Source organism: Hemitrygon akajei, chromosome 10, assembly GCF_048418815.1.
Source record: "Hemitrygon akajei chromosome 10, sHemAka1.3, whole genome shotgun sequence".
Taxonomy (NCBI): Eukaryota; Metazoa; Chordata; class Chondrichthyes; order Myliobatiformes; family Dasyatidae; genus Hemitrygon; species Hemitrygon akajei.
In genome coordinates, this window is record NC_133133.1 from 23859118 (window position 1) to 23885788 (window position 26671).

The window sequence follows — 26671 nt, forward strand, 5'->3', positions numbered from 1 at the left end:
CCCCTTCCCCTCTTCTTTACTCACCACTCCAGCCCCTTAACTTATCTCACCTGCCTATCATCTCCCCTGGATCCTTGCCTCCTTTCTTTTCTCCTATCTCCCACCCTCCTCTCTTATCAGATTCCTCCCTCTCCAGCCCTTTACGTTTCCTACCCACCTGGCTTCACCAATCACGTTCTAGCTATCCTTCTTCTCACACCTCCCACTCTTTGATTCTGTTATCTTCACCCTTTCCAGTATCGAGGAAGGGTCTCGGCCTGAAACATCAACGGTTTATTCATTTACATAGAGGCTGCCTGACCTGCTGAATTCCTCCAGCACTTTGTGTGTGTTGCTTTGGATTTCCAACATTCTCGTGTATATATATATTGATGTCATTCCCTGTGCAAAGCTCCTTTTAACTCTTGGACTGTATAATTTTAGGGGAGTTTCCCACTGGGCACTTATATAAGACTTATATAAGACTATATATAGTATTATATCCAGACTATATAGTATTATTTCCAAGGCACCAGTGTGGAAGTCCATAGTCCCCACTGCCTGTTATCTGCTCTTTTAAGCTCTCTCCACTCCTTAGGTCATCGATCCCAGCAATCTATGGCCTTTCCAGATTCTGCCATTCACCTTTTCAGAATCCAGATTCCACTTTGATCCTGCAATTTCCCTCATTCCAAAGCAATCTCCTGCTCTTCCCTGGACCCTTAGCCACTAGACAGATCCCTATCCTGTAACAATGGGCATGGCAGACTCCTAATGTCTTCCCCCACCTCACCTCCCGCTTCACACACACCACATCTAACTGCTATCAGGTTCCTGAACGCATCCTGCCACCCTCCTCTCACACTAAGTGCCAGTGTGCCTGTACCACCCTGACATAGATCTGATATTGTTAAGTTGCTCACACAAAATGCTGGAGGTACTCGGCAGGTCAGGCAGCATTAATGGAAAAGAATAAACAGTTGATGTTGCGGGCTGAGACCCTTCTTCAGCACAGAAAGGGAAGGGTGGAGATGCCAGAATAAGAAGGTGGGGGGGAGGGGAAAGAGGCAAGTTGGAAGATGTCAGGTGAAGCCAGGTGGGTGGGAAAGGTCAAAGGCTGAAGAAGAAAAATCTGATAGGAGAGGAGAGTGGAGAATAAGAGAAAGGTAAGGGGGAGGAGACCCGGGAGAAGTAATAGGCAGGAGAGAAGAAGTAAAGCTTCAGAGTGGGGAATGATGGTGGGGAACTTTCTTTACCTGAAGGCAAAATTGATATTCATACCATCAATTTGGAGGGTACCCAGACTGAATATAAGTTGTTGCTCCTCCACTCTGAGGGTGGCCTCATCTTGGCATAAAAGGAAACCATGGATCGACACATCAGAACGGGAACAGGAATCGGAATTAAAGACAGACAGACAGACAGACAGACATACTTTATTGACCCCAAGGGAAATTGGGTTTCGTTACAGCCGCACCAACCAAGAATAGTGTAGAAATATAGCAATGGGGGACGTCACGTGATGACGTAGGATCGAGATGCTGGAACCCAGCTCTCCCGTAAAAAGTTAATAAATTAATGTTTAAATGAAGAAAAGTTAGTCAATACTTTCTAAAAGTTACTTATAAACTACTCCGGATTGTGTCAAACTATGCCTCGAAGAAAGAAGATGATGAAAACTAATACCGGGAAGACTACGCAAGTTGGAACAGGAACAAGGCCCACGTCTACCGATGAACCGCGGTCTCAGGTACATTATACCACCGGCGATACGGAACGGGAAACTGCGGCAACATCGGCCATTTCTAAAGGAAAAGACCACCGTGAACGGCGCAAACGCGAAGGATGGAGCATGTGCAAACGGGAGCAACAAGAACTACAAAGCCCAGCTACCACTGCAACTGAAAGTGATAGCGAATCGGAGGGAGAGTCAGATCTTCCGGAAAGATCAGACGAAGAGGGAGATAAAAGTTCTTTTGGAAATATAGAAAAGACTTTGAGGCAAATAATGCGTAAATTAGACACATTAAAAGTAATTAAAAGTAATCAAAAAGTACTCAAAAAATGACAAATATGGAGATTACGCTTGATAAAATGACAAAGAGACAGGAAAAAATGGAAAAGAAAATTATGGACTTGGAAATTAAAACGGAAGACATGGTTGAAAGAATGGACAAAATGGAAAATGAAAATACTGCTTGGACATTAGAAAGAAAACAATTTATGGAAAAAATTGATAAGCTTGAAAATTTCAGTAGACGAAATAATATTAAAATTGTTGGACTTAAAGAAGATATAGAAGGAGAAGATCCAATAAATTTTTTTCAAAAATGGATCCCTGAAAAATTGGAAATGGAAAGAGAAACTCCAATCGAGATTGAAAGGGCTCATAGATCCTTAAGATCAAGACCTCGAGCTGATCAAAACCCACGATCAATTTTGATAAAATGCTTAAGATACCAAGACAAAGAAAAGATCCTGAAGGCGGCTGCCCAAAGTGCCAAAAATAGAAACGGGCCATTGATGATAGAAGGGAAACCAATTCTTTTTTATCCTGATATAAGTTACAACCTGTTGAAGAGAAAGAAGGAATTTAACCCAGCGAAAAAAGCCTTATGGGAAAAGGGTTATAAATTTACAATGTGTCATCCAGCAACACTGATAATTTTTTTGGAGGAGGGAAAAAATTTTTTTTCCGATTATCGAAAAGCGGAGGAGTTCGTACAAAAACTTTAATCTATTGGCTAATTACACATAGAGGCTTCCAAACGTAATGGATTAAAGATGAAGATAGAGTCAACGAACAGAAGTGATGGACATTTATAGATATTATAGAAGAGAAAAGCAAAATTTTAGAAATACTAAATGAGAATAGTATTTTTTTTCTCTTCTTATACATATACTTTTTTATGTTGCGGGGGGGCTGGAGAGCTTTGGATCGGTTACTACGGGATTCACGTGTATAATCATGGCGGTTGCCATGACCCGTACAACAGAGGGGGGTAATGTTGTGTTTTTTTTCCCACAACATTAGTAGGGGGGTATTTTGTTTTTTTCTTTATATTCTATTTCTCTTCTATCTTTTTGCCTGGATGATTGGTGGGGACACACATAGCAACATGGAGATTTTTATAAAGATTTCCCAGGATACCACGAAAGTTGAAAGATTAGGTATTATTACAGATTGGAGTAATATCATTAAAAAATAATAATGACTAATCTACTGAATTTTTAAAGTTTTAATGTTAATGGGCTTAATGGGCCAGTAAAAAGAAAAAGAATTTTAACATATATTAAAAAAATGAAAACAGATATAGCCTTTTTACAAGAAACTCATTTAACAGACATAGAACATCAGAAATTAAAAAGAGACTGGGTTGGAAATGTTATTGCAGCTTCATTTAATTCAAAGGCGAGAGGAGTTGCAATTTTGGTTAACAAAAATTTACCAATTAAAATACAAAACGTATTAATTGATTCGGCGTGGAGATATCTAATTATACACTGTCAAATTTTTTCAGAACTATGGACCCTTATGAACATTTATGCACCAAATGAAAATGATGTAAAGTTCATACGGGAGGTCTTTTTGAATTTGGCTAATGCACATGATAAAATATTAATAGGTGGAGATTTTAATTTTTGTCTAGACCCAGTTTTAGATAGATCAACAAAGTTTGTTACAAAATCAAAAGCAGTAAAATTAACTCTATCATTGATGAAAGACTTAAATTTGATTGATATATGGAGAAGAATTAATCCAAAAGAAAGAGATTATTCATTTTATTCAAATAGACATAAAACATATTCAAGGATAGATTTTTTCCTATTATCAACGAATATTCAAGATAGAGTGAAAAATGTGGAATATAAAGCAAGAATATTGTCAGACCATTCTCGTTTAATAATGACAATGATAATGATAGATAAAGAGGAATCAATTTATAGGTGGAGATTTAATTCAATATTATTAAAACGTCAAGATTTTTGTGATTTTATGAAAAAACAGATTCAGTTCTTTTTAGATATAAATTCACATTCAGTTGATGATAAATTTATAGTGTGGGAAGCAATGAAGGCATACTTGAGAGGTCAGATAATAAGTTATACTTCTAAAATTAAGAAGGAATATATGATAGAAATAGATCAATTGGAAAAAGAAATTACAAAATTAGAAAAAGAATCCCAAAGAAATATGACAGAAGAAAAACGAAGACAACTTATTAACAAGAAGTTACAATATAATACACTCCAAACATATCAAACAGAAAAAGCAATTATGAGAACTAAACAAAGATATTATGAACTAGGTGAAAGATCACATAAGGTTCTTGCATGGCAGTTAAAAACAGATCAGACTTCTAAAACAATAAATGCAATTCGAACAAGAGTAAATAAAATTACTTATAAACCTTTAGAAATTAATGAAGCTTTTAAGAATTTTTATTCTGAGTTGTATAAATCAGAATCACAAAATGACAATGCCAAGATAGAAAGGTTTTTATCACAAATAACTCTTCCAAAATTAAATACGGAAGAACAGAAGGGATTAGATATGCCTTTTACATTGAAAGAGGTCGAAGAAGTCCTAGGATCACTTCAAAGTAATAAATCTCCAGGAGAAGATGGTTTTCCGCCTGAATTCTATAAAAAGTTTAAAGATTTATTAATTCCTCTTTTTATGGAGTTAATACACCAAGCGGAAAAAACGCATAAACTTCCAGAATCTTTTTCGACAGCTATTTTAATAGTATTGCCAAAAAAAGATAGAGATCTTTTAAAGCCATCATCATATAGACCTATTTCTTTATTAAACACTGATTATAAAATAATAGCAAAAATCTTATCTAATAGATTATCTAAATGCTTACCAAAATTAGTACATATGGATCAAACAGGATTTATTAAAAATAGACAATCAGCAGATAATGTAACTCGCTTATTTAGTATAATTCATTTAGCGCAGAAGAGGGAGGAAATGAGCGTGGCAGTTGCTTTAGATGCAGAAAAAGCTTTTGATAGATTGGAATGGGATTTTTTATTTAAGGTATTGGAAAAATATGGATTAGGAGTATCTTTTATAAAATGGATTAAAACCTTAAATACTAATCCCAAAGCTAAAGTAGTGACAAATGGTCAAATTTCAACACCATTTCAGTTAACAAGGTCAACTAGGCAAGGTTGTCCATTATCACCTGCTTTATTTGTGTTGGCGATAGAGCCATTAGCTGAATTGATTAGAATGGACCCAGATATTAAGGGTTTCAGAGTTAATCAGGAAGAATACAAGATTAACTTATTTGCTGATGATGTTCTGCTTTATCTAACAAACCCATTGCACTCGTTGCGTAAATTATCCTATAGATTAGAAGAATATGGGAAAATATCAGGTTATAAAATAAATTGGGATAAAAGTGAAATTTTACCTCTTACTAAAGGAGATTATAATCAATGTCGATTAATAACCCAATTTAGATGGCCGGCAAATGGTATAAAATATTTAGGTATAAGAGTTGATAATGACATAAAGAACTTATACAAATTAAATTATTTACCACTATTGAAAAAAATTCACGAAGATCTTGATAAATGGATGGTATTACCAATAACATTAGTAGGTAGAGTAAATACCATAAAAATGAATATATTCCCTAGATTACAATACTTATTTCAATCACTACCAATACAATTACCCCAGAAGTTTTTTCAAGAGCTGAATAAATATGTGAGGAAGTTTCTTTGGAAAGGTAAGATGTCAAGAATATCGTTGGAAAAATTGACATGGAAATTTGAGCTCGGAGGGTTACAACTTCCAAATTTTAAGAATTATTATAAAGCAAATCAACTTAGATTTATTGCATCTTTTTTTGAGAAAGATAAACCGGCATGGATCAGAATAGAACTAGATAAAATAGGAGAAAATACACCAGAAGACTATATATAAATGGGAATCTAAATGGATACGGGAAAAGAAAGAATCTCCTATATTAAAACATTTGATTGATTTATGGAATAAGATAAATGTTGACGATGAGACAAAGAAATCCTTATTAGCAAAGAGATCTTTAATTCAAAATAGACTTATTCCTTTTACAATGGATAATCAACTTTTATATAATTGGTTTCAAAAAGGGATTAGATATATAGGAGATTGTTTTGAAGGAGGTATATTAATGTCATTCGATCAATTAAAGAATAAATATAAAGTATCAAACAACACTCTTTTTTGTTACTTTCAACTAAGGGCTTATTTAAGAGAAAAGTTAGGTCAAACAATGTTATTACCGAAACCCAATGAAATAGAAACTTTAATTCAAAAAGGAAAGACTAAAAAAATTATTTCTTGTATGTATAATTTGATTCAAAAACAGGCAATTAAACAAGGAGTCCATAAGTCAAGACAAAAATGGGAAAGTGATTTGAATATCAAAATTGAAGAAAAAAATTGGTCAAGACTATGTCTTGAGAGTATGACAAATACAATAAACGTCCGATTAAGATTAGTGCAATACAATTTTTTACATCAACTATATATTACACCACAAAAAATAAATAAATTGAACCCAAATTTATCTGATCAGTGTTTCTGATGTAACCAAGAAATTGGTACTTTTTTACATTCTACTTGGTCTTGTTCTAAAATTCAACCTTTTTGGACAAATTTAAGAGTTTTATTGGAACAAATTATTGGAATACAACTTCCACATAATCCAATATTACTTTTACTAGGTGATATTGAAGGGACGAAACCGATATCCAAATTGAATAAATATCAGAAAGAATTTATAAAAATTGCATTGGCAGTAGCCAAAAAAGCTATTGCAGTTACTTGGAAATCGGATACATATTTAAGTATAGATTGTTGGAAGAAAGAAATTTATGGCTGTATTCCACTTGAAAAAATTACTTATAATTTAAGAGATAAATATGAAACATTTTTGAAAATTTGGCGCCCTTATTTACAAAAGACAGGATTAAATATATAGGCGCTCCGAAGATGAAATAATTGGTTACTTGGGGAAATAAATAAATAGATATACTAAAGTTATTACGAACTCCGCGGAGCATGTGGGGATCTTCTAATATCCAGGCATTCCTTTTTTTTTCCTTTCTTTTTTCTTTCAATAGGGATGTTAGGGGGGAGGGTTTAAGGGGAGGGGGGATGGGTAACACATATTTTCTTTTTCACACACTTTTATTCTGTAACTATTTGAAAACACAAAAAAAGTTTTTAAAAAATTTAAAAAAAAGAAAGAAATATAGCAATATAAAACCATAAATAATTAAATAAAAACAAGCTAATTATACCAAGTGGAAATAAGTCCAGGACCAGCCTATTGGCTCAGGGTGTCTGACACTCCGAGGGAGGAGTTGTAAAGTTTGGTGGCCACAGGTAGGAATGACTTCCTATGACATATGACATATAACGTGTCATTCATATGACGTATAAAATGTTTGGCCACTGGGAATTCCTGCTTGTGGTGAATGGTATGGAGATGGGGAGGTAAAGATATGTTTAGTGGTAAAGTCCCTTTGGAGATAGCAGAAGTTGTGGAGTATAATGTGTTGGATGTGGAGGCTGATGGGTAAGGGCAAGAGGGGCTCTGTCAGTATTACGACGGTGGGAAGATGGGATGAGTGCAGATGTACGGGAAATGGAGGAGGTGTGGGTGAGGGTAGCATCAAAAGTAGAGGGAGGGAATGGAAAGCTTCATCTTGAGTACAGATGCGACTGAGGCAAAGAAACTGAGAAAATGGTATCGCAGTTTTACAGGAGATAGGAGAGGTATAGTCAAGATAACTATGGGAATCAGAAGATTTATAAAAGATGTCAGTTGACAGTTTGTCTCCAGATATGGAGACAGAGAGATTGAGAAAGGGGAGGGACGTGTCACAGATGGCCCAAGTGAATTTAAGGGTAAAGTGGAAATTAGAGGCGAAATTGTTGAATTTGACGAGCTCAGCATGGCTGCATGAAGCAGCACCAATGCAGTCATCAGCGTAGTGAAGTCTGAAGATGCTGATGGTCAAGGTCCAGGCTGAAGCTGGAGCTACAGGTTATACAATTAGCAGTCTTGAGTGTGTCCAGGGTCATAGGAACCGGCATTGATGGCGATGGAATCCGGTTTCTGGATCCACTCAGAATCATTGGAACCGGTATTGCCAATGGTACTGTCACCGGTATGGAAGTATTCAGAGCCAGCGATGGATTCAGAGAGATTTGTAGTCTGGGAGCATCCGATGGAATCGAGGTCTGATCAGTTGTCTTACAGAGCATCAGCGAAGCTGTACTTGACCCCGGTGGTACGTGCATTATTGTATCTTCTGCCTGACTGTCATTCTGATAAATGCACTCACACAACTGGGGAGAGAGTTTCAGGGTTCATCCCGTGATGATGAAGAAACCGTGATATATTTTCAAGTCACGTTGATGTGTGATTCAGAGGAGAACCAGCAAGAAGTGGTATTCTCATGCAGCTGCAGCCCTTGCCTGTCTTGATGTCAGAGGTCACAGGTTGGGGGGAATCTGATGGAGAACTCTCAGTAAATGGAGGTCATTTAGTAGTCAGTACGTACTGCTGACACTACATTTTGGAATAGTTAATAGTCTGTTTTGTCCCTGATGATGTAGAGCTTCTCCAGTATTGTCAAAGCTGCTCTCAGCCAGGCAGAGAATATTTCATTTTAATCCTAACTTGTGCCTTGTAGATTGTGGAAAAGAGGTGAACCACTCACTTCAGGATAATCAGCTTTCTATAGCCAGAGTAACAAGGTAGTTGGTCTAGAGAGGCTTCTGGTCGGTGACAGCCCCTCAGATCCGGTCACAAGCACTAAACGTGTGATATGGTAGTACATACGTGTGTTATAAATGGATTTGAATACCAGAGACACAGCAGAAGACCCTTTTGCCACATATGTCCTGCAGTCAGACGGTATAGCAAAGATGAATTTCTACACGGATTTGATGTCCCTGGTATACATGGAGAGTCAACCATAAGCCATTTCTTTGGTAAGCGCTAACCAGAAAAGTTTCCATATTGCATCTTAGCATTTTTCTCAGCTTAGCTGTGAACCTTGGAAAGGAAAAGTTTGCAATAAGAATGATTATTTGATTCTTGGCTTTCAACATGAATGAGAGAATTAATTGGGTTTTAGAATTTTGGAGAGAGTGCATGAATAAGAATCTTACATTTGTGCCTTTTTGTTTCAAGTATATGGCTTTTCAGCGTGGTTTTTTCATGAAAGCCATCCTCTTACATTCCATCCTTACTCATGGGTCACTGGATTTCATTCCAGGGTGGTTTGGCCTTCAAAGGAGAGAGAGGACCACCAGGCGACCCAGGTCCACTGGGATTTCCAGGAGAAAGGGGACCGCCAGGACCACCAGGATTTGGCTCACCTGGGTATTCAGGCCCAAAAGGTTCACAAGGAGTTTCAGGACGTCCCGGAGCCCCTGGTGTTCCAGGTATGTTACTCATTTGTACCAGTGGTCCTTTTTCTCTAACTGGTGTAAGTAATGCATGATTGGACCCAACTGACAACTTAATATTCTTGGCCAAATTCAGATATAAGTCAAATGGGATGCCACGTGGTCCATCCAGTCAGTACTAGATGTAAAATAAGCTGTTTAGATTAACCTGTAGCCTTGTAGGTGATGGCAGATCAAATATTCATCTAGCTACATTTAAAATCTGCTACAGTTTCTTGTCTCCACCGCTTCCTCAGTCGGTGTTGCATACCAGCACCACCACCAATAATATAAGTAATTTCCTGAACTTCCTTCTGAGACTTTGCCTTCAATATACCGTATGCTCTACTATTGTCCATGACAGGTTCTTCCTCTTCATACAGCAAGGCACCTCATAACTTTGATGAAATCACTCCTAGCTTGCTTTGTTCTCAAAAGAGTCAATAGTAAAACTTTCCTTTGTTGGCAGCATGCTCATTAATCTTCTTTGTATGCCTGCTGCCATAAGATCAAAATACATAGGAGCAGCATTAGACCGTTCAGCCCATTGCCGGCTCCATCATTCCATCTGCTGATTTATACTCCCTCTCAACTCCATTCTCGTGCTTTCTCTCTGTAATCTTGACACCCTTACAAATCAAGAACCTACCAACCTCCACTTTAAATATACCCAATGACTTGGTCTCCACAGTGCCTCTGGCAATGAATCCCACAATTCACCAAATTCCTCCTCTTCTCTGTTCTAAAGGGATGTCCTTCTATTTTCATGCTCTGCCCTCTGATCAAAGACACCCTCATTATAGGAAACATCCTCTCCACTTCTACTCTATCTAGACCTTTCAATATTTGATAGGTTTCAATGAAATCCCCCTCATTCTTATAAACTCCAGTGAGTACAGGCCCTGAGCCGTCAAATGTTCTTCATATGTTAAGTCTTTCATTCCCAGTATCATTGTTGTAAACCTCCTCTGGACCCTCTCCAATGCAAGCACATCCTTTTTTAGGTAAGGGTCTCAAAACTGCTCATAATATTCCAAGTACAGTCTGACCAAAGCCTTGTAAAGCCTCAGCATTACATCTTTGCTTTTATATTCTAGTCCTTTTGAAATGAATGCTAACGTTGCATTTGCTTTCCTCACCACTGTAACGTACCCCATAATGGGTTAAAAAGGACCAGCAGAAATGGAACACACCTGTCTTCTGTTAAAACACTATTATATTAGTAACGACGTAATAAAGCAATATAAAACAAGATAAGACAAACAGGTTAGCAGTGTTTATGCATATATAAGTGAGTAAATGAAGTTTTCAAACTTCTCTAAACTCAGGTGATAAATGATACAGTCTTACGATGGTATGGGTATGAAGTCAGTTCAGTTCGTGTTATTGAGTTGAGTAGATTGAGGAGAGAGAAAGGTGATTTGTCTTCCCAGTGCCAGTGCTGTCGAATCTTCCACCTCGTCCTCCTGCTTCGATTTCTTGTTAAAGTCACCAACTGTGACCACACCAAAGAGAGTGCCGTTTTCACGTGGTAAAGCTATCAACCCAGGCAAGGGTTAAACACACCGATAGCTTTCCACCGGTCACCCCTTTTCCACACTGTGTGCAAAACCCACCCTTGTCATGGGCACACAAAGCTCATCCAGTGTCAGTTTTGTCAGTGTCTTCCGTGTGTCTCTGTGTGTCTGATTACTGACCTTGTATATATTCCACAACTGCTGAACACCAGCTGTCCATCATATAGCTCCGCCCTGCCGTAACCATGGCAACTCACGGGCTGTTTGTTTCTCTCTCTCTCTCTCTCTCTCTCTCTCTCTGAGTTAGCACACACGCTCTCTCTCTTTTTAACAGAACAGTCCATATTGAATAATCTTTCAGATCTCCTCACACCACCAACTCAACTCAACCTGCAAGTTAACCTTTGGGGAATCCTGCATGAGGACTCCCAAGTAACATGATTTTCCCACACTGTGATAGAAATATATGCAGTGGTCTAAATATTGCCTTATGTGATTCCAGCAGTATCTCCTTGCTTTTAATTCAATGCCTCAGACAACGAGTTATTCTGTAGCTGCTCTTGAGCATCTTACATACCTGCCCTGCTACCTTCAGGGATCTGTGCATGTGCAGAGATCCCTCTGTTCTTGTGCACACCTGCTGTTTATATATTTCTTTACCTTGTTTAATTCTTGAGTGCCACCATGCGCTTCTCCATATTGAACTACTTTGTGCCAGTTGTTCACCGTTAACCTTCTCTGTGGGTGGTGGGGTGGAGATACATTTCTACCAAAAGAGGTGCAAGGTGCTCCATCCCTTCCCTAGCCTGCAAGTCATGCTTAGAAAAGGTGTGGTATCTGCTTAGCACCCCTGATCATGTACAAGTCATGTAAAGCTGTGGACGGGGATGGGTAGGTGGTGGATGGTCATATGAGTACCTGGTGCATATGACAAGTCCTGGTTATGAAACCATTGATGCCAGACAGATAATCTCTGAAGAGTATTGGTAATGGCTAGGGTTTCCAGTCTTGTAAAGACATTGCCCAGAAGAAAGCCATGGCAAACCACTTGTGTAGAAAAAAATTGTCAGGAACAATTATGGTCTTGGAAGGACCTTGACCATCCATGTCATTCGACATGTGACATAATGAACGAAAGAACCATCCCTACTCCAATATTTCAAAAAGAAGTGATGGCCTCTGAACAATAGAAAGATTATGCTTCCACACAGGACTTAACCATGCATACAAAATATCTACGATAATTCAATTGGTTATGTTGATTTCAGTCAGGCAAGGCCCAGAAGGGACAGAGATTAGATTAAGTGATGGGAAAATTTGATTTTTTCATCTTTTTTTTAAACTAATCGTGAATGATTTCCACACTGCTGCCTTCTATAAACTTGTTAGAATCATTCTTGAAAAGTGAACCTATTCATAGCTATGTTGTTGGATTCTAGTCTGGTCAGTGTTCTATGTTCTAAATATTCTTGCATCCGTCTTGGAGCAGACAGGGCCTGTGTTTAATTCTAGAAAAGAGCTGCTTAGACCATAAAACATAAGAGCAGAATTAGGCCATCAAGTCTGCTCTGCCATTTCATCATTCCAAGTCTGCTTCGGCTTGCTAAACTCAGATACCTTTCTAGATTTTTTTTTTAAAACAGTGCCAAGATGCCTCGTTATAAGCTTGAAACACCAGAGTAGATTTCTGTGCTAAGTTTTTTGGATTGAGACTTAGATCACAGTCTCCCACCCCAGAAGCAAGGCTACGCCCAACTGAGCTACAGGTTCACAATGTGCAGTAGAGAGAAATTTGTTAGTTTGGGTTGTTCGTGAGGGTGAACAAGGTAGGGTAAAAGTTTTAAATGCCATCAACTCTTAATTTTTCCCTAAAATGGCCATTTTTACCAAAGTTATTGGTCATTAGACTGGTACAACTTTATAAACTTTTTCAGTGATGATGTGGTGTTATACAGCACAGAAGCAAGCCCTTGGTGCATTGTGTCTATGCTGGCTATCAAATCTATCTGCTCAAATCCCATTTCTCAGCATTCAGTCCTAGCTTTTCATGCCGTGTCTTTTCAAATGATCATCTAAATCATGTTCTGAGCACACTGCCACCGTCTCAGGCAGTGTGTTCCAGATTTCAACCACAGTCTGGATGGAAGCAAAATCATCCTTATTTCCTCTAGAACTCCTACCCATTTCATAAGCCTGTGTCATCTATCCAACGGTAGGCTTATTGCAGTTGACTGCTCCCAGTCCAATTTTGCGTGTCTTTCAATATTGCATTCAGCTTTGTTCCTTTTCAGGATCCTTAACCACCTCCAGCTGTCAACTCATGGCAGTTTGACAACTGATACCGACCGAGGCAATTGCTTAAGCAACTCCAGGGACAATTCACCGACCAAGTTAAACCTGGGCCATTCATTAACCAGCTCCAGCCAGGACAACTCATAAAGCATGTCGGATCTAGGCAATTCATTACCACCGAGTGGGCCATCTCAGAGATGCAATCCCACTGAAATTAGATACAGTATCTCCCCTTTTCTAGTAGAAGTATTGATATACTCCAAAAGCTCTGCTGCTGGATCTTTAAAAAATTCACTCTCTCTGAGCTTTACACACTAAAGTGATCCCAGTCACTATTAGACAATACAAATAAAAATGCTGGAAAAATTAAGCAGCCTCTGTGGAAAGAGAATCAGAGTTAACATTGTAGTCTTGTTTCTCTTTCCGCAGAGGCTGTCTGACCTGTTGCGTGTTTCTAACATTTTCTGTTTCTATTTCAAGTTTTCAGCATTTGCAATTATTTTGCTTCCTAGTATTGGAGAAGATGAAATCCTCCACTATTATACCCTATTATTTTAACCTATAAATCTGATCTTCTATATTGACCAATAACCTGGAGACCTGTAGTTCATTCCCAGCAGCATTGCCCCCTTTTAATTTCTAACCTCAATCTATACAATATCCTCTTTTACATGAGCCCCTATGTCATCGGACAATTCCATAGCCCAGAAGGTTCAGCTACCAATCCTGCACATCTTTCACCCACGTCTCCATGACGGTAACAGTATTGCATTCCCATATATTAATCACTGTCCTTGATTCATTGGCCTTGCACGTCTGTATTCACATTCTGGTATTAGATCTGAGAAAATAGGCAACACATCGAAGGGTGAGACAATCGGCAGATCGAGTGATTGATGAAGAATTATGGACTCATAATTAATGGCAAAATCAGCAAAGCAGTCAAATTTTCAAATGTTCTCTTCTACTAATTTGTTGTGTGCCTTCCGAGATCAACACTCAGGGTCATTTTATGGAGGTTTTAGTGAAAATGCTTTTTCGTTGAATTAGAGTTAGTAAATGTTCAACTGTGCCTGTAACCCATCATTAATTCTCTCCTATTCTGTCCAGGTGCTAAAGGTGAACCGGGCAAAACCGTCTCTGACCCTGGTCCACCTGGTCCTCCAGGGAGTACAGGTGAACGTGGACCAGCAGGTCCTCCAGGTGAGATGTTGAAGTCATTAGCTGCTGTACTTGTGCTGATGTCTATAAGTGTGTGTTTGTACAATGGTGCTGTGCTGAAGAGCTGTGATGCAGTTAAAGCAAGAGAACAATAAGTTGCTTTTTCTGCTTAAAAGCTATAAAATATACATTAAGCTAATTAATCTAAAACCTTTCACAAGGACTAGCTGATCACCAGTTGGGAGAACTTCATTTTAATGTTTGCCTGGACCACATTCCCTGAATCTGTAGTGCAAGGTGGGAGATGCCAAATCTGACCAGAGGTAAACGCAGGTTCTTTGAACTTTGGGTGGGAAAATGTTTCTGCAGCACTTCCTCTAAAGTTGGTTTGAGTGCGAGCGAGAGTAAGACTTAGGCAGAGATCTACTCTCCTTGTAGCAATAATTGATCATTCTGGAACATCTTGCCTGTAAGGGCCTTTGTAAGAATGAAAGCAAGTGCACTGCAAAATATGGAGCAAATGTTGCATTTAAAATGAAAGAGGGTATTTACTTCCTATCACACAACTATCCCCTTGATCCCCTGCGTGCCTATTAAGCCAAGATCCTTCAACAGTCTCTTGCAATCCCTTCTAAATATTTGAACCAAAGTGGTTCAAACCACTTATTTGTCCCAAATATTTGTTCCAAATATTTGAACAAATAACTGGATGTTCCTTCTAGCTTCTGCAGAATTTGACAATGACCATGGCCATTTAGCACTTTCAGAAGTCCTAATACCCATTGTAGGTTGCCGCATTCCAAAGGAGTGATCAAGTGGAAAGGGTGAATCCAGAGCTTGACTTATACCAGATCAAAAGGTGTTTGATAGGGAGGCAGTACCTGCCCAGTGTGCTCGGTGGCCCTTGGCAAATAGTATCCAGTTAATAATTAAATTGAAGCCAGTACATACGAATGCTTGTGGCATTGTTGTGATTATAGAACTTAGAAAGATATGAGTGCAAAGTTACATTTGTTATCATGACTCGTCACAGTGGTGTAGTGGTTAACACAACGCTTTACAGTACCTGTGACCCGAGTTCCATTCCCGCCAATACCTGTAAGGAGTTTGTACGTTCTCCCCATGATCACATGGGTTCCCTTTGGGTGCTTCAGTTTCCTTACACAGTCCAAAGACGTACCAATTGGTAGCTTAATTGCTCATTGTAAATTGTCCTGTGATTAGGCTAGGGTTAAATCGGGAGGTGTTGGGCATTGCAGCTCGAAGGCCCAGAAGAACCTGCTCCACGCTGTACCTCAAAAAATAAATGAATAAAACATGCTTCACATAATCTTGGGCATCGCTATCAAAGCTGAAAATTCAAAGTAAATTTATTATCAAAGTACATATATGTCACATATTCACCCTAAGTTCTTTTTCTTGTGGGCATTTGCAGTAGAACAAAGAAATACAATAAAATCAATGGAAAACCACACATAAAGGCTGACAAACAACCAACATGCAAAAGAAGACAAACCGCAAATACAAAACTGAATGAGCAAACAAACAAATGTAAAGATATATAGAGTAATAAATAAGCAAATTAATGAATAGATGACAAATAAATACATAAATAAAGCTCAGCTAAAGAGTGTGAAAGTGAGTCCGTGGTTGTGGAATCAGATCAGTGTTGAGATGAGTGAAGTTATCTACACTGGTTCACCAGCCCTTTTCCAGCACCTTTCTGTGTATACATCTTGATGGTAGGTAGGCTGGTGCCAATGATGCATTGGGCAGTTTTGATTACCTGTTGTCAAACCTTCCTCTTTGCCACAATGCAGTTTACGTACCACACAGTGATGCAGCTTGTTAGGATGCTCTCTACTGCGCATCTGTAGAATGACGTCAGTCCAGCTCTTTCAGCCTCCTCAGTTTGGCAGAAAGTAGCAGGGGAGTGAAGCACAGCTTTGTAATGCACCTTTGCTAATGGTGATTGTAGAGATGTTATTGCAAATCCATCTGACTGGGGTATACAAGAAATCGAGAATCTAGTTGCAAAAGGAGGTATTGAGGCCGAGCTGTTGCTGATTATTGGTTACCCTTTGGCCTCTTGCTCAAAGGAAAGAAAACCTAGCAAAACCAGTCTCTCCTCGTAACCGATTTTGATTTTGGGCAACATTCTGGTGAACCTCCTCTGCTTATCAGGAGATGAAATCAGTAGGCAGTAGACAAATGTATGTGTTTTTTTTTATTTAGATGTTATTGGAAAGAATTGGACCATGTTGGTTAGTTGTGAATCATTTGGTCATGGAAATAACTTTAGCCGTGAGCAACACATACAGAATGCTGGAGGAACTTGGCAAGTCAAAGGTTCGAAGGTTCAAAGATCCAATTTAACGTGAGAGAAATATATACAATATACATCCTGAAATGCTTTTTCTTTGCAAACATCTACGAAAACAGAGAAGCACCCCAAAAAATGAACGACAGTTAAACATGAGAACCCAAAGTCCTCCCCACCCTGCTCCCCCCTCCCGCACGTAAGTAGTAGCAAGCAACAATCCCCCCTCCACTGCAAAAAAAGTAGTGCGCCCGCTACCGAGCACAAGCGTGAGCTAGACAATAGAAAAGACACAGACTTTGCAGTTACCCCAAAGACTATCGCATTTCAACCGGCATTCGGCAAACCACAGGTTCTCTCCTCTCCCTAATAAGGGAGAGGGAGGTGTCAGGCAGCATCTAGGAAGAGCATTAAACAATGGATGCTTTGGACCAGGACTGTTAAAGGGTCTTGGCCCAAAGCGTCGACTGCTTATTCCCCTCCATAAATACTGCCTGACCAGCTGGGTTCCTCCCGCATTTTGTGTGTGTTGCTCAAGATTTCCAGCATCTGCTGAATGTCAGGTTAATTTTAGCTGTAATGTTTCTTTTGTTTATAGAAACTCACTTCCCAAGCTTAGATGGAAAAAAACTGCTTATTCGAGTAAGAAACCTTGAGAAGATAAAAATACTGCCTGTATTTAATTGATTTTAGAGTACAGCCAATAGAATCAGATGACTGATTGTTGGATTTTAAGACAAAGATTTGGTCATTGTGGATAAACGCAATGTCACTATTAGACGTTCTGAGTGGTATGTCTATGTACAGTGCATAGGGTTTACAGCTGTGCTTATCAGATGCACTCTGAAAGGAATGAGAAAGCAGATATAGACCCAGTATCTTCCTGTTGGCAATAACATAAATCTTTTATTCTATTGTATAGGTGACCCAGGTCTGCCCGGTCAACCTGGTTCACCAGGCCTCCAGGGACCAAAAGGTGACACGGGAGTGCCCGGTATTGGATTTCCTGGTCCACCTGGTCCAAAAGGTAGGTTTGTTTTCACAAATGTCATTTCTTTAAATTGTAGTGATTCAAAAATACATTTATACATCACCTCCAACACATCAGAATCCTCAACTTACATATCTGAGTGCAAGGCTACTGAAGGGTCTCATTTCCTCCAAAGATGCTGTCTGATCTGCTGAGATCCTCCAGCATTTTATGTGTGTTGCTGCAGGTAGTTATGCACATTTCTTGCCTGAACTCATTGGATCATCAGATAAAAGAACAAGTAATTCTCAATTGTGAAGAATTTCTCGACAATTAGCTGCTCATTTATCTTCTAGCTGGTCCTCCTTTCCTTCTACACCCACTTTTTCCTTTTTGCTCTGGCTTCTTTTCCTTTCCAGTCCTGATGAAGGGTCTCCACCCAAAATGTCGACTGTTTATACATTTCCATAGATGGTGCCTGCCCTGAGCTCCTTCAGCATTTTGGGCGTGTTGCTCAAGATTTCCAACATCTGCAGAATCTCTTGTATTTACACACAAATATACAACTGCAGATGCTGTGGATCAAAGAATACGTACACGACGCTGGAAGAACTCAGCAGGTCAGGCAGCATCCGTGAGAAAAGAGTAGCCAACGTTTCGGGCCGAGACCCTTCATCAGGAATGACCCGCTGAGTTCTTCCAGCGTCGTGTACGTATTCTCTTGTATTTACGGCTTGCTGCTCCACTGCAAAGTCTCTTTGTGGGATGCTTATCCTAAAGAAATTTAAATCTTCTCTTCAGGAGTTCAGTGATACCATCTCTCACTCTTCCCCCTCTGTGATCTCTACTGCCCTCTGACTCTTCGACCATGTACTCACCCAGATTCGCTACCATAGCCACAAATCCTTCCTGAGAACTTGTCTTCACCAGCATATTGTCCCACAAGGCTTCCAGCTCCGAATTCAGGCCTCTTAGCTTGGATCCAGCAAGGATCCAGGTACCTATGTCGAGTGACTGCTTCTCCCACTACTTCCCCCTCCAAATTATACGCACCACCTTCTCTGCCATCACCTGTGGGACAGGTCTCAGTCTCTGGCACAGCTCTGTGCTTCTCTCTGCTCCACCCACCATGCACCTCTCCAACACTTCATCCTTCACTGGATCCCTGCCTCCAACTGCCAGTTCTTCATCTTCCTCACATCCAGGAAGAATCAGAAGATCGCCTGTCTCCAGACTGCAGATCCCACCAAATCCAATGTTAGCTCCAATGGCCCTGGGTGCCTCTAGACCATGGTTCCTGCCACCTCCCGCTCAGACCTTGATTCAATCAGACACACCTGACCGCAGATCCCACTGACTCCAACCCCATTTCTGACAGCCCTGGATGCCTCCAGACTGCGGATACAATTGTTGTCAACTCTGGCTCTAATAACCCCAGACCACAAATCACCATCACCTACTCTGGTTCCAATAATCCCAGGTGCCTTCAGACTGTGAATTTCACAGCTTCTAACTCTGGCTCTAGCCCAGACCTACATCACCACTCCAGGCCAAGACTTTCCTCACTGCCACTGAGCCCCTGGGCTCCCCTTCCCCCCTTCCCATTCCACTCTCCAACCCCAGGTCTCTCAGGATCTCTCACCACTCTTGGGTACCCTTAGCCTCCATCTGCATCTTCCCTACCTTCCCTGTACACCCAACCTTCCCCATACACCCAACCTTTCCCACTCCTCTGCCCTCTTCCCCCACCCCCGATCCCAGCTCAAATCCCTGCCATCTCTTTGCTATTCCTATTCCTTCTAACCTTCCCTTCTGTAGCAGAACGTTCTGTCCTCAGCAGCAGCCTTAACCTTGACCCCTTTTGTCCGCAGCTCAGTCCGTTTTGCATCCTCTACGATGCCGAGCTCTTCTTCTATCGCCTCTGTCTCCAAGCCCACTTCTTTGAGAATAATTCCCTGCACTGATGACCCCTTCTCCTGTCACCAAACCTCTTCCCCTTCTTGGAGAGCCTGCTCTGGACCTTTAAATCTCTATTTGCTGACGAGACAGCAACTGGCTCAACTTCAGCACTTACCACTCCTTCAAGGACCTTACCCCCCTCTAAACGCACTGTCCTCCATTCTCTCCACATCAGTCCCAACCTTACCATCAAACCTGCAAACAAAGGGAGTGCTGTTGTAGTGTGGTAGACTGGCCTCTACCTTGCTGAGGCCAGGTAGCAACTCTCTAGACACTAATTTGGACCATCAGAAAACTGACTCCGACACCATTTCTGATCTCATCATCTCTGGAGAACTCCCATCCACAGCCACCAAACTCATTGTTCCCTTACCGGCATTACTCGTTCCTAGTCTCCTACCCAAGATCCACCACCCTAACTGTCCGGGAAGGCTCACTTTCTCTGCCTGCTCCTGGCCCATTGAACTTGTGTCCTCAGACAGACAGACAGACAGACATACTTTATTGATCCCGAGGGAAATTGGGTTTCATTACAGCTGCACCAAGAATAGTGAACAAATATAGCAAAATAAAACCATAAATAATTAAATAATAATAAGTTAATCGTGCCAAGTGGAAATAAGTCCAGGACCAGCCTATTGGCTCAGGGTGTCTGACACTCCGAGGGAGGAGTTGTAAAGTTTGATGGCCACAGGTAGGAATGACTTCCTATGACACTCAGTGTTACATCTCGGTGGAATGAGTCTCTGGCTGAACGTACTCCTGTGCCTAACCAGTACTTTATGGTGTGGATGGGAGACATTGTCCAAGATGGCATGCAACTTGGACAGCATCCTCTTTTCAGACACCACCGTCAGAGAGTCCAGTTCCACCCCCACAACATCACTGGCCTTACGAATGAGTTTGTTGATTCTGTTGGTGTCTGCTACCCTCAGCCTGCTGCCCCAGCACACAACAGCAAACATGATAGCACTGGCCACCACAGACTCGTAGAACATCCTCAGCATCATCCGGTAGATATTAAAGGACCTCAGTCTCCTCAGGAAATAGAGACAGCTCTGACCCTTCTTGTAGACAGCCTCAGTGTCCTTTGACCAGTCCAGTTTATTGTCCATTCGTATCCCCAGGTATTTGTAATCCTCCACCATGTCCACACTGACCCTTTGGATGGAAACGGGTCACCGGTGCCTTAGCCCTCCTCAGGTCCACCACCAGTTCCTTAGGCTTTTCACATTAAGCTTGACCTCATACCTTGACTTCATTCTACCCCCCTTGGTTTTGTTTCTTCCCACCTGCATCTGCAATACTTCGCATGCTCTTGATCTCCTTAGTAACTTACAGTTCATTGGCCCAGACTGCCTCATTTTTACCATGGATACCTAGCCCCTTTACACTCCTATTCCCATCAGAAGGCCCTAAAGCTCTCTGCTCTTTCTCAACAAAAGACCTCTCCACCACTACCCTCCTCCGTTTGGGCCTCACCCTGAAAAATTTGCCCTTTGGATCCTCCCATTTTCACTAGTCTCGAGGGCTAGCCATGGACACCTGCATGGGTCCCAGCTCTGCCTGCCTTATCGTTGGCTACATTGAACAGTCCATGTTCCAAACATTTCCTGTAAATGCTCCCAACTCTTCCTGCATTGGTACTGCTTCATACATCTATGCTGGGCTTGTCAATTTCATTAACTTTGCCTCCCACACCCACCCTGCACTGAAGTTCACTTAGTCCATTTCTGACTCCTCCCTCCACTTTTGTGATCCCTCTATAACTAGCTCTAGAGACAAGCTGTCTATCGACATCTTTTACAAACCTACCGATTCCCATGGTTATCGTGACTATACCTCTTCCCACCCTCTCTCTTATAAAAATGCTATTTCAGTACTCGGTCTCCACCACATCTGTTCTCAGGATGAGGCTTTCCTTTCCATGAAATCAGAGATGTCCTCCTTCAAAGAACAGACATTCTCTTCTTCCATCATGAGTGCTGTCCTCACCTGCATCTCCTCAATTTCCCAGAATTCCACACTCACCCCCATCTTCCCATCGCCTTAACAGTGACAGAACCCCTCTTGTCCTCAGCTACCGCCCCGTGAGTCTCCACATATAACCATATAACAATTACAGCACGGAAACAGGCCACCTCGGCCCTTCTAGTCCATGCCGATGTTTACTCTCACCTAGTCCCACTGGCCCGCACTCAGCCTGTAACCCTCCATTCCTTTCTTGTCCATATACCTATCCAAAAACACATCATTCTCCAAAACTTCTGCCATCTTCAATGGAATCCTATCACCAAACACATCTTTTTCTCCCCCCTTTGCTTTCCTCAGGGATCTCTCCCTCTGTGATACCTTGTCCAATTGTCCCTCCTCATTAATCTCCTTCCTGGCACATATTCCTGCAAGCGACAGATATGCTATACTTGCCATCTACCTCCACCCTTACCTCCATTCAGGACCCCAAACAGTCCTGCCAGGTGAGGCAATACTTCACCTGAAAAACTGTCAAAGTTGCCCTTAGTATCCGGTGCCCCCGTTGTGACTTCCTCTGCACTGGTGAGACTAGATGTAAATTAGGGGTGCTTTGTCAAGCACCTCAACTCCATTCATCTAAAATGGAACTTACCAGTGGCCAATTATTTAAATTCCTATCCCCACTCCCATTCCAACCTGTTGATCTATAGCCTCCTTTCTTGCCACAAAGAGGCAACTCTCAGGGTGAAGGAGCAACAACTCGCTTTTATCCAAGTAACCTCCAACCTGATGGTATGAACTTTGATTTCTCCTTTTAGTTAAAAAAGAATTCCCTCCTCTTTTTCTCTTCTTCTATTCCCCACTGTGGCCTCTTACTTCTCCTCATCTGCCTGTCACCTCCCCCTAATGTCCCTCCTTCTTCCCTTTCTCCCATGGTCCATTCTCATCTCCTGTCAGATTCTTTCTTCTCCAGACCTTTATCTTTCCCACCCACTTGGCTTCACCTATTATTTGCTTCTCCTTCCCCTCCACCCACCTTTCTCTTCTGGCATCTTCCCCCTTCCTTTCCAGTCCTGAAAAAAGGTTCTTAGCCTAAAATGTCGGCTGTTTATTTGTTTCCATCGATACTGCCTGACCTACTGAGGAGCTCGGAATGCTGGATGAACTCAGCAGACCAGGCAGCATCTGTGGAGAAGAGTGAACAGTCGACAACAGGGTAAACAGTCTGCCTCACCTGCTGAGTTCTCCAGCATTTTGTGTGTTGTTGCTCTTCATTTATCTCGCTGGATCATGAACAGCTAATTGTCTGAATAGACAATAGGGGAAATGTTAACTCTCCAAATTGGGCTTGGAATATTTAGCTTATGATTGAGTGCAGGAAGAGGCAAATTGTAATTCTGTGTCAGAAACATGCCAACTGTAATGGTCATAACAAACAGAAGTGGAAGTATAGCATACAGATATTAAACTTGTGATGCAGGGAGGAAATTGAGTTCAAACTGTGGAGTAAATGAACTTCATCATAGGTAGCTAAGCTTGTGAATACCCTTAAGACATCCTTCCACCCTAGTGCTTCCAGTTTCAATAACAAACCCATTGAAGCTCAATTTCCTCAGAGATTTTGTGCAGAATCCTGTCTCATTTCAACTTGGACACATGAACTGGTCTACAGCCTGAAACATCAACTATTTCTTTTTTGACAGATGCCTGACATGTGGAGATTTTATTCCAGCATTTTTCTGATTTTTTGACTCCCTATAGTCTGTCAAGTTTTGTTAGAGTTTTGCAGGTTTGAGATTCCCTCTCATTTTTCTAAACTCCAGTGAAATGCTAGCCTAAAGGATCCAGTCTCTCCTCATACATCAGCCATCCCAGGAATCAGTCTAATAACTTTCATTCCATATCTTCCACGGTATGAGCATTCCTCCACAGATAAGGAGAACAAAATTGTACACACAACTCTGGACTGTATCTCACTAAGTACATCTGCAGTAAGACATCCCTGCTCTTACTTAAAACCCATTTATATTGAAAGCTAACATATGATTTTCCTTCCTAAATACTTGTTTTCAGTGAACATTTGCTTATAGTGACTGTTGTAGAAAGGATCGGTTTTTGTTGTACATTCCCTTTTCTCAATTTAACACCATTAGGATAACAACCTGTATCTTGAGTCAAAATGGATAATCTCACATTTGTCAACATTAATCTCTATCTGCCATGCCTTTGCCCACTCACCCAGCTTGTCCAACTGTCCTTGCATCCTCCTCTCCGTTTGTTCTGCTGAGCATCGTGGGCATGCTATGTTGATGCTAGAATGTATAGTGAAACCTGCGCCCTACCCCCAGCACACTCTCGGGGGGGGGGGGGGATGGCTATGAATGTAAACGATGCATTTCACTCTGTGGTTCAATGTACACGTGACAAATAAACTTGGATCTTGAACCTTGCTGAGGAGAATATTCCCTAAACCATTTCGCCTTTGTACCTCTCTCTCCTTCTATAAGACGGCCCTTAAAATCTACTACTTTGACCAGCCTTTTAGTCATCTGTGTTGCCAAATCCTTGTGTGGCTCAGTCTAAACTCTTGTTTGTGATGACATTACAAAACATTTTGGGATGCTTTTGCATGTTATACACGGAAAGTATTGAAAATGTCGTGTGCCATGGTGTGAAGCTTGTGCATTGGAGTTTGGGTCAAACATACTCTCTAAGATGTCAGCCACAGTGTTGAGTTAATTGCCCCTTTGTGTTATTCAATTAACTTCTCACAGGATTGTCAGGAAATCCAGGCATACCAGGTTCTCGGGGAAATCCAGGAAGACCAGGCCTCGACGGGACACCAGGTCAACCGGGCCGCCCTGGGCCAAAGGTGGATATTTACTGCTTCAGATAAAAATGTGGTAGTGCTGGTGTTAACCAGAGATTCCCATGAAACCCAAATTGTTATTGAGGTATCAAAGCTACAGAATGGCCTCTTTTCCCATATGCAATGGCAGAAATGTTGATGACTACTTCAGGATAATTTCTTCACTCTTTTACAGAGAAATAATGTATTATTAGAATTGGATTGGAGTTGATTTATTATTGTCATGTGTACCATGGTACAATGGAAAGGCTGCCTTGCATATTGTTCATATAGATTAGGTCATTGCACAGTGTATTAAAGTACACCAAGATAAAATAAAACAATGCAGAATAATGTGTAACAACTACAGGGGAAGTGCAGTGTAGGCAAATAATAAGGTGCAAGATCACGGTGAGGAGATTGTGAGGTCAAGAGTCTGATTTATTATACTAAAGAAATATTTAATAGTACCTTCACAGAGCAGACATGCATTACTTCCCACCCACCCTATCGCTCATGAATTGACGTCAGGTACTAATAGTGTGGGAACTGGCTCGAGTGCTTTAACCAGAAATACATGAGAGCACCTGGGTGATGTGTTTTTTTCAGGCATCGTGGATGTCCTGTGTTATACACTGCACAAGCAATTCAATCATTCTTTCTCACATTGCAGTGGTCAGCAACAACGTACAAAGCTCAGCCCCTGAGTCTCCCAGTAAGATTCACCATTCACAGCCCTGAATATTGAGCATGTTTTCTGTACGGCCATAAGACATAGGAGCACAATTAGGCCATTTGGCCCATCCAGACTGCTTCAGCATGGCTGATTTTTTTATCCCACTCAACCCCATTCTCCTGCCTTCTCCATATAACCCTTAACAACCTGACTAATCATGAATCTATCAACTTTAAATATACCCAATGACGACCTCCACAGCCATCTGTGGCAATGAATTCCACAGATTCACCACCCTTTAGCTAAAGAAATTCCCCTTCATCTCTTAGCTAAATGGATGTCCCTCTGTTCTGAGGCGGTGCCCTTTGGTTCTAGGCTCCCCCACTATAGGAAACATCTTCAGCACATCCACTCTTTCTTGGCCTTTGAGTAGTCAATGTTTCAATAAGATCCCCCTTCATTCTTCTAAACTCCAGTGAGTACAGGTCCAGAGCTATCAAACGCTCCTTTCGTTCCTGGAATCCTTCTTATGAACCTTCTCTGGACCCTCTCCAATGCCAGCACATCTTTTCTTCGATATGGAGCTCAAACTGCTCACAGTACTTCAATTGCAGTATAAGTGCCTTATAAAGCCTCAGCATTATATCCTTGATTTGTGTTCAAAATGAACGCTAACATTGCATTTGCCTTCCTTACCACCGACTCAACTTGCAAGGTAACCTTCAGGAAATCCTACAAGAGAACTCCCAAGACCCCTTACACCTCTGATATTTTTAATTCTTCCCCCATTTAGAAAATGGTCTGCACCTTTGTTCCTTCTATCAAAGTACATGAGCCTAAACATCCCCAAACTACATTCCATCTGCCACTTCTTTGCCCATTCTCCCAATCTGTCTGTCCTTCTGCAAATTCCCTGCTTCCTCAACAGGTAATTGCTAATGTACTGATAATATAATCAAGCAAATGAAGTAACTCTTAAGATCTGTCTCATGACTCCTCCCAATTTTTCACAGGGTGATCCAGGCTTTGGACTTCCTGGACCTTCAGGTCCTCCTGGTCCAAGAGGCAGTGATGGGAGACCGGGACCAAAAGGTGATGGGGGATTCCCTGGGTTACCAGGGTTACCGGGTCAACCAGGATTAGATGGCACCTTTGGATCAAAAGGTACGTTCTAAATGTGGGACGAGTCTCAGTGGGTGTTTATTTTTATCTAGAGATACAGCACAGTTCGAGCCAACGAGCCCAAGCCACTCAATTACACCCATGTGGCCAATTAAGCTACTAACTTGTATGACTTTGGAACGTGGACAGAAACCAGAGCACCTGGAGGAAACCCCAAGGTCACGGGGAGAAAGTGCAAACTCCTTACGGACAGCAGCAGGAATTGAACCTGGGTCACTGATACCGTAATAGTGTTACACTGACCAAACACAACTGTGCTGCCCTTGGTACTGTGGATATCAGTCAAGGCAACAGGAGGAAGGTACAAAGGTATGTAGTGGGTTA

General features: G+C 41.1%; 1 protein-coding gene across 1 annotated transcript in view; it reads left to right on the plus strand.

Annotated features, from left to right (window-relative positions):
• The window catches only part of col4a5 (collagen, type IV, alpha 5 (Alport syndrome)), a 291046-nt gene that overhangs the window by 157621 nt on the left and 106754 nt on the right, over positions 1 to 26671 (plus strand). Inside the window, exons 26-30 of the mRNA XM_073057907.1 lie at positions 9277 to 9445; positions 14368 to 14460; positions 17661 to 17765; positions 24416 to 24513; positions 26179 to 26329. Of these exons, the coding sequence (XP_072914008.1) occupies positions 9277 to 9445; positions 14368 to 14460; positions 17661 to 17765; positions 24416 to 24513; positions 26179 to 26329 (616 nt within the window). The remainder of the gene's footprint in view (positions 1 to 9276; positions 9446 to 14367; positions 14461 to 17660; positions 17766 to 24415; positions 24514 to 26178; positions 26330 to 26671) is intronic.